At 42.1% G+C, this 8,802-nt stretch overlaps 1 protein-coding gene across 1 annotated transcript; it reads left to right on the top strand.

Moving 5' to 3' along the window:
* Positions 1-1,264: 1,264 nt before the first annotated feature.
* On the top strand, positions 1,265-2,065 carry LOC106880071 (zinc finger MYM-type protein 6-like). Its single transcript, XM_014929878.3, has one exon. It carries the CDS (start codon positions 1,265-1,267, stop codon positions 2,063-2,065), a length of 801 nt encoding a protein of 266 aa, XP_014785364.3.
* The last annotated feature ends 6,737 nt before the right edge of the window (positions 2,066-8,802 follow it).

Genomic DNA, 8,802 nt, shown 5'->3' on the forward strand with positions numbered 1-8,802 from the left:
GCGGTGTGGATGGTGGTGGGTGGATATCCACTCAGGCTAAAGTGGCGAGCCATGAGTTGAGACTGAGTCTCAAAGTCATGGCTGTCACTACAGAGCCTGCGTAGACGGAGGAATTGGGAATAGGGGATGGAGAGCTTGGTGTGTTTAGGGTGGGAGGAGGAGAAGTTAAGATAAGAGTGTGAGTCTGTGTGTTTGTAGTGGGTGGAGGTGCTAAGAGTGGAGTGAAAGATGCTGACCGAAATGTCAAGAAAGGGGACAAAGGTGTCAGAGATAGTGCAGGAGAAGTGAAGGGCAGGTTGGAAGGATTGAACAAAAGAGAGGAACGAGTCAAGATGTTCGCAGGAGAGTGAGGTGGCACCGATACAGTTGTCAATATAAAGACTGTATAGTTCGGGAGTAGGACCAGTGAAACTTGAGAATATTTGGACCTCAACATAGCCAACGAACAGGTTTGCATAGTTGGGACCCATTCTCGTTCCGAGAACTGCTGGTAGAAATCACCCACGAACGAGAAGCAGTTAAGAGAGAGGACAAGTTCGGCCAGACGAATGAGTGTGGAGGTTGTGGGTTGGGGCGTTGGTCTAGGAAATACTTAAGGGTACTCAGCCCCTCGTCGTGAGGGATCACCGTATAGAGCAGTGATTCCCAAGGTGGGGCGTACGCCCCACTGGTGGGGCCTGAGAAAATTCAGGTGGGGCGCGGGGCATAGACGTGGGCTGTGAAAATATTTGTACATGACGAGCGGTCATCGCAGGCACAACCTTAGATTCCGTCTTTCCTTTGAAGCCTCCACATCGGAAACTCTCGCACCCCAGCGAGACAAAGAAGATACCGCACTGAGCAATAAACTTACGCGCATCCCTATACATGTAGCATGAATCACTACTGGCAGTAAATGATGCATGAAATTTTCATCGACAGGAACTGCTGGCATTACTATTCAGATAAGCCAATCAATTGCCTCAATTAGTTTATACTGAAGAGTGCGCGCATCTAAGCTTTGTTATAACCGCCGGCAAAAAATAGTCTATAAATTGGGGTTAAACCACAGCTCTTTATTTCAACATAAACTATGCAGTGATTTTTTCAAGGCAGCAGCCAACTCAGCTCAGGTGACTCGTTGTTGCCGGTTGTTTCCACGAATCACTTTCTTTTCACACTGCAAAATTCATCGTCTCCATCGCTTTCTTGGATTTGTGTCATCTCCCGAGACTTTCAATACTGTACCTTTCAATTTTAATATCTTTTGTTAGCCCTATTGAAAATGAGCAAACCAAACAAGAAGACTCGTCAATACGCGGTGGAGTTTTTGAAGTTTGGATTCATTCCTGATGAGCATGATGAGCGTAAACCGTTTTGCTTATTATGTAATCAGACGATGAGCAATGAGTCAATGAAGGCAGGTAGGCTGGAAGCGCACTTAAAGGTAAGACATCCTAATAATTCTAATTTAGATTTGGAATACTTCAAATCATTGAAAGAAAAATTTAAAAACCGAACAAAACTCACTTCACTATTTCATGCAAAACAAGCGCCTCATACTCGTGCCCTTGAAGGCAGCTACGAAATCTCCTTGCTTATAGCAAAACATGGAAAGAATCACACTATTGGAGAGCAACTGATTAAACCTGCTATCTCAATATTCTTAAAAACTGTATTACAAAAAGATGATGGAGATATCAGGACTATGCCACTCAGTAATAACACTGTCTCAAACAGAATAGATGAAATGGGGCAAGATGTTGAAAGCCAGCTCATTGAGAAATTAAAATTGCGTAAGTTTTCATTACAAATGGACGAATCCACAATCCGGGACAGTGAGGCTCTGTTATTGACTTATGTGAGGTATATTGACCACGAGGAGTTTCAGGAAGAGATGCTGTTCTGCGAATCGTTTGAAACCACCACAACTGCAAATGATATTTACATCAAAATCAAACATTATTTGGATGCAAACAAAATACCAAAGGAAAACTTACTGGCATGTGCGGCAGACGGTGCACCTGCCATGATGGGCAAGAATACGGGATGCTTAAAAATGATGAAGGATGAAATTTCACAATGAAAAGTAACTTCACATGTACTTCAGAGAACCTGATATACGCACTTACCTGCTGTGTGTCAAGAGCAGTACATAGGCCAAACAAAAAACAGTCTGCGTCAACAGATGGCTCTGCACAAATCAAAATTCCCCAAAACAGAAAAATAGCATTCAGCCAACACATAGATATTTGCGTCAATAACAAAAATCTAAGTTTCAGAATTTTCCCCCTCTATCAATTCAGAGACGATACAACCTACAGCCAAAGAATTAGTAAAGAGTCTCTCTTTATCACATTGGAGGTAATGGCGACATCATGTAATGTAGGAAATCTTTTGGATTTGAATTGTATATAATTCTGTATGTTAATATATTGTGTTGTGTCACTGTATGTTTTTTGTGAGATTGAACATCCTGATGAAGGGATGATACAAAGGATTAACACCAATTTCTCTCCCAAAGACATCCCACTCACACCGAAGACACATACAAGACGTCTCATCCATAGGATTACGGATTTCTTAGAAGGATTACCACTTTGACAATAGGGGAAAACATAGCTCAAACAGTAACCAGGACGATACGGTATATAAAGTTTTCAAAAGTAGAAAAAACCCTCCACCAAATTATGCATTAGAGTGAATGGAGTGAAAATTTAAAAACTCTTTCTTTCAGTGATTTTTCTGAAGAAACTGGACCAAGTCACAGTCTTACTCAGGAGAGTAGAGCTTTAGAATATTTCTTTTTGCTTTTTCCGATGTGCCTATTTGAATTAATTACGGTGGAAACAAACCGTTACGCTGAATATAAGCAAAGCGTAAAAAAGGATAGTTTGTGGTTTTCCACAAACTTGAATGAAATTAAAGCATATTTTGCCATAAATATTATTATGGGCATTAGATAGTTACCCAGAAGAACAAATTACTGGAGTAGTGATGAACTCTTTGGAGACGAATATGTCTCAAGTATAATGAGACCTGCACTTCTACCAACATTATCAATTGCATCTCTTGTTCTCTCTGCCATTCTCTGTACATCGGACAAACAGGGTGCCGCCTGGCCGACCGATTCACGGAACACCTCCAAGACATCAACGTTTGCAATGACACTCCGGTGTCGCGCCACCTCCAGTCTGGCGGTCACTCCTTGCAGCAACACCTGTCAGTGTTTGGACTGTCCATGCACAGGGGCCATCCGGACTCCCGTTTGCGCTGTGAACAGGGATTAATCTTCTCTTCACTCCTTTGCGCCACATGGGCTCAACCTCCCTCCCCTCTTCATCTAACCCCCTCCCCCACCTCTCCTGCTCAGATTCCTACTTCTCACGGTTATTAAAATTGACTCAATATTTACATGTAAGAGACACGAGCAGCACACCAGTACGTGGAGAACCAGATTTTGATCCCTTATTTAAAATAAGACCCCTCATTGACTGTGTTCAAAACACATATAAAACAGTTTATAGACCAGGGAGACATCAATTGATGAGGGTATGGTGGGCTATAAAGGCCGAGTGCGTTTTCGACAGTCTATGCCAGGAAAGCCCACAAAATGGGGGATCAAAGTTTGGAAGATTTGTGAATCAAATACTGGGTACTGCTCTGGATTTGAATTTTACACAGGAGAAAGAGACAATTATGTAAGTCAGCATGGTCTAGGGTATGATGTGGTCTGGAATTTATCACTTCCATACCATAACCAGGGCCGTATATTATTTTTTTTACCAATTTTTCAGTTCGGTCAAACTGTGATCACTAATAGAAAAGGACTGCCGCTGGATGTAAAAAAGGCAAAATAATTCAACAGCAGAAAGGAAATTTGCTAGCGACCGCATACAGAGATAAAAGGCAGACTAATTTTCCGTCTACCTGTACACGGCCACATGTGGGTGAAAATGGCACGCCATTTGTGAACTTCGATTATAACAGGTACATGGGTGGTGTAGATCAGCTGAATCAGATGATGTCTTATCCAGTTGGCAGACCAGGGAATAAATGGTGGCAATACCTGGTTTGGTATATAGTAAATATGAATATTACTAATTCGTTTATACTATATACCAAATCGAGGCAGACTCGAAAGCGATGCAACCATCTGCAGTTCCGTACAAATGTAGCAATGCAACTAAGAGCTGGTTATTTCTTTAAAAAAATAACTGTAAGGAGAAAAAGCAAAGCCTGCCAGAGAGATATCCCTCTGAATTCAGCCGATCTCCATAAATTAGAAAAAAAAGCGGTCACTCCTTGCAGCAACACCTGTCTGTGTTTGGATTGTCCATGCATAGGGGCCATCCGGACTCCCGTTTGCGCCGTGAACAGGGATTAATCTTCTCTTCACTCCTTTGCGCCACATGGGCTCAACTTCCCTCCCCTCTTCATCTAACCCCCTCCCCCACCTCTCCTGCTCAGATTCCTACTTCTCACGGTTATTAAAATTGACTCAATATTTACATGTAAGAGACACGAGCAGCACACCAGTACGTGGAGAACCAGACTTTGATCCCTTATTTAAAATAAGACCCCTCATTGACTGTGTTCAAAACACATATAAAACAGTTTATAGACCAGGGAGACATCAATTGATGAGGGTATGGTGGGCTATAAAGGCCGAGTGCGTTTTCGACAGTCTATGCCAGGAAAGCCCACAAAATGGGGGATCAAAGTTTGGAAGATTTGTGAATCAAATACTGGGTACTGCTCTGGATTTGAATTTTACACAGGAAAAAGAGACAATTATGTAAGTCAGCATGGTCTAGGATATGATGTGGTCTGGAATTTATCACTTCCATACCATAACCAGGGCCGTATATTATTTTTTTACCAATTTTTCAGTTCGGTCAAACTGTGATCACTAATAGAAAAGGACTGCCGCTGGATGTAAAAAAGGCAAAATAATTCAACAGCAGAAAGGAAATTTGCTAGCGACCGCATACAGAGATAAAAGGCAGACTAATTTTCCGTCTACCTGTACACGGCCACATGTGGGTGAAAATGGCACGCCATTTGTGAACTTCGATTATAACAGGTACATGGGTGGTGTAGATCAGCTGAATCAGATGATGTCTTATCCAGTTGGCAGACCAGGGAATAAATGATGGCAATACCTGGTTTGGTATATAGTAAATATGAATATTACTAATTCGTTTATACTATATACCAAATCGAGGCAGACTCGAAAGCGATGCAACCATCTGCAGTTCCGTGCAAATGTAGCAATGCAACTAAGAGCAGGTTATTTCTTTAAAAAAATAACTGTAAGGAGAAAAAGCAAAGCCTGCCAGAGAGATATCCCTCTGAATTCAGCCGATCTCCATAAATTAGAAAAAAAAGCGGTCACTCCTTGCAGCAACACCTGTCTGTGTTTGGATTGTCCATGCATAGGGGCCATCCGGACTCCCGTTTGCGCCGTGAACAGGGATTAATCTTCTCTTCACTCCTTTGCGCCACATGGGCTCAACTTCCCTCCCCTCTTCATCTAACCCCCTCCCCCACCTCTCCTGCTCAGATTCCTACTTCTCACGGTTATTAAAATTGACTCAATATTTACATGTAAGAGACACGAGCAGCACACCAGTACGTGGAGAACCAGACTTTGATCCCTTATTTAAAATAAGACCCCTCATTGACTGTGTTCAAAACACATATAAAACAGTTTATAGACCAGGGAGACATCAATTGATGAGGGTATGGTGGGCTATAAAGGCCGAGTGCGTTTTCGACAGTCTATGCCAGGAAAGCCCACAAAATGGGGGATCAAAGTTTGGAAGATTTGTGAATCAAATACTGGGTACTGCTCTGGATTTGAATTTTACACAGGAAAAAGAGACAATTATGTAAGTCAGCATGGTCTAGGATATGATGTGGTCTGGAATTTATCACTTCCATACCATAACCAGGGCCGTATATTATTTTTTTACCAATTTTTCAGTTCGGTCAAACTGTGATCACTAATAGAAAAGGACTGCCGCTGGATGTAAAAAAGGCAAAATAATTCAACAGCAGAAAGGAAATTTGCTAGCGACCGCATACAGAGATAAAAGGCAGACTAATTTTCCGTCTACCTGTACACGGCCACATGTGGGTGAAAATGGCACGCCATTTGTGAACTTCGATTATAACAGGTACATGGGTGGTGTAGATCAGCTGAATCAGATGATGTCTTATCCAGTTGGCAGACCAGGGAATAAATGATGGCAATACCTGGTTTGGTATATAGTAAATATGAATATTACTAATTCGTTTATACTATATACCAAATCGAGGCAGACTCGAAAGCGATGCAACCATCTGCAGTTCCGTGCAAATGTAGCAATGCAACTAAGAGCTGGTTATTTCTTTAAAAAAATAACTGTAAGGAGAAAAAGCAAAGCCTGCCAGAGAGATATCCCTCTGAATTCAGCCGATCTCCATAAATTAGAAAAAAAAGCGGTCACTCCTTGCAGCAACACCTGTCTGTGTTTGGATTGTCCATGCATAGGGGCCATCCGGACTCCCGTTTGCGCCGTGAACAGGGATTAATCTTCTCTTCACTCCTTTGCGCCACATGGGCTCAACTTCCCTCCCCTCTTCATCTAACCCCCTCCCCCACCTCTCCTGCTCAGATTCCTACTTCTCACGGTTATTAAAATTGACTCAATATTTACATGTAAGAGACACGAGCAGCACACCAGTACGTGGAGAACCAGACTTTGATCCCTTATTTAAAATAAGACCCCTCATTGACTGTGTTCAAAACACATATAAAACAGTTTATAGACCAGGGAGACATCAATTGATGAGGGTATGGTGGGCTATAAAGGCCGAGTGCGTTTTCGACAGTCTATGCCAGGAAAGCCCACAAAATGGGGGATCAAAGTTTGGAAGATTTGTGAATCAAATACTGGGTACTGCTCTGGATTTGAATTTTACACAGGAAAAAGAGACAATTATGTAAGTCAGCATGGTCTAGGATATGATGTGGTCTGGAATTTATCACTTCCATACCATAACCAGGGCCGTATATTATTTTTTTACCAATTTTTCAGTTCGGTCAAACTGTGATCACTAATAGAAAAGGACTGCCGTTGCATGTAAAAAAGGCAAAATAATTCAACAGCAGAAAGGAAATTTGCTAGCGACCGCATACAGAGATAAAAGGCAGACTAATTTTCCATCTACCTGTGCACGGCCACATGTGGGTGAAAATGGCACGCCATTTGTGAACTTCGATTATAACAGGTACATGGGTGGTGTAGATTGGCTGAATCAGATGATGTCTTATTATCCAGTTGGCAGGCCGGGGAATAAATGATGGCAATACCTGGTTTGGTATATAGTAAATATGAGTATTACTAATGCGTTTATATTATATACCAAATCGGGGCCGACTCGAAAGCGATGCAACCATCTGCAGTTCCGTGCAAATGTAGCAATGCAACTAAGAGCTGGTTATTTCTTTAAAAAAATAACTGTAAGGAGAAAAAGCAAAGCCTGCCAGAGAGATATCCCTCTGAATTCAGCCGATCTCCATAAATTAGAAAAAAAAGCGGTCACTCCTTGCAGCAACACCTGTCCGTGTTTGGATTGTCCTTGCACAGGGGCCATCCGGACTCCCGTTTGCGCAGTGAACAGGGATTAATCTTCTCTCTTCACTCCTTTGCGCCACATGGGTTCAACTTCCCTCCCCTCTTCATCTAACCCCCTCCCCCACCTCTCCTGCTCAGATTCCTACTTCTCACGGTTTTTAAAATTGACTCAATATTTACATGTAAGAGACACGAGCAGCACACCAATACGTGGAGAACCAGATTTTGATCCCTTATTTAAAATAAGACCCCTCATTGACTGTGTTCAAAACACATATAAAACAGTTTATAGACCAGGGAGACATCAATTGATGAGGGTATGGTGGGCTATAAAGGCCGAGTGCGTTTTCGACAGTCTATGCCAGGAAAGCCCACAAAATGGGGGATCAAAGTTTGGAAGATTTGTGAATCAAATACTGGGTACTGCTCTGGATTTGAATTTTACACAGGAAAAAGAGACAATTATGTAAGTCAGCATGGTCTAGGGTATGATGTGGTCTGGAATTTATCACTTCCATACCATAACCAGGGCCGTATATTATTTTTTTTACCAATTTTTCAGTTCGGTCAAACTGTGATCACTAATAGAAAAGGACTGCCGCTGGATGTAAAAAAGGCAAAATAATTCAACAGCAGAAAGGAAATTTGCTAGCGACCGCATACAGAGATAAAAGGCAGACTAATTTTCCGTCTACCTGTACACGGCCACATGTGGGTGAAAATGGCACGCCATTTGTGAACTTCGATTATAACAGGTACATGGGTGGTGTAGATCAGCTGAATCAGATGATGTCTTATCCAGTTGGCAGACCAGGGAATAAATGGTGGCAATACCTGGTTTGGTATATAGTAAATATGAATATTACTAATTCGTTTATACTATATACCAAATCGAGGCAGACTCGAAAGCGATGCAACCATCTGCAGTTCCGTACAAATGTAGCAATGCAACTAAGAGCTGGTTATTTCTTTAAAAAAATAACTGTAAGGAGAAAAAGCAAAGCCTGCCAGAGAGATATCCCTCTGAATTCAGCCGATCTCCATAAATTAGAAAAAAAAGCGGTCACTCCTTGCAGCAACACCTGTCTGTGTTTGGATTGTCCATGCATAGGGGCCATCCGGACTCCCGTTTGCGCCGTGAACAGGGATTAATCTTCTCTTCACTCCTTTGCGCCACATGGGCTCAACTTCCCTCCCC

The sequence above is a fragment of the Octopus bimaculoides genome, chromosome 24 (assembly GCF_046866305.1).
Source record: "Octopus bimaculoides isolate indiv1 chromosome 24, ASM4686630v1, whole genome shotgun sequence".
Classification (NCBI taxonomy): Eukaryota; Metazoa; Mollusca; class Cephalopoda; order Octopoda; family Octopodidae; genus Octopus; species Octopus bimaculoides.

Excerpts from the sequence above, each read along its gene's own strand:
- LOC106880071 (XM_014929878.3), top strand. The coding sequence starts at position 1,265 with ATGAGCAAACCAAACAAGAAGACTCGTCAATACGCGGTGGAGTTTTTG.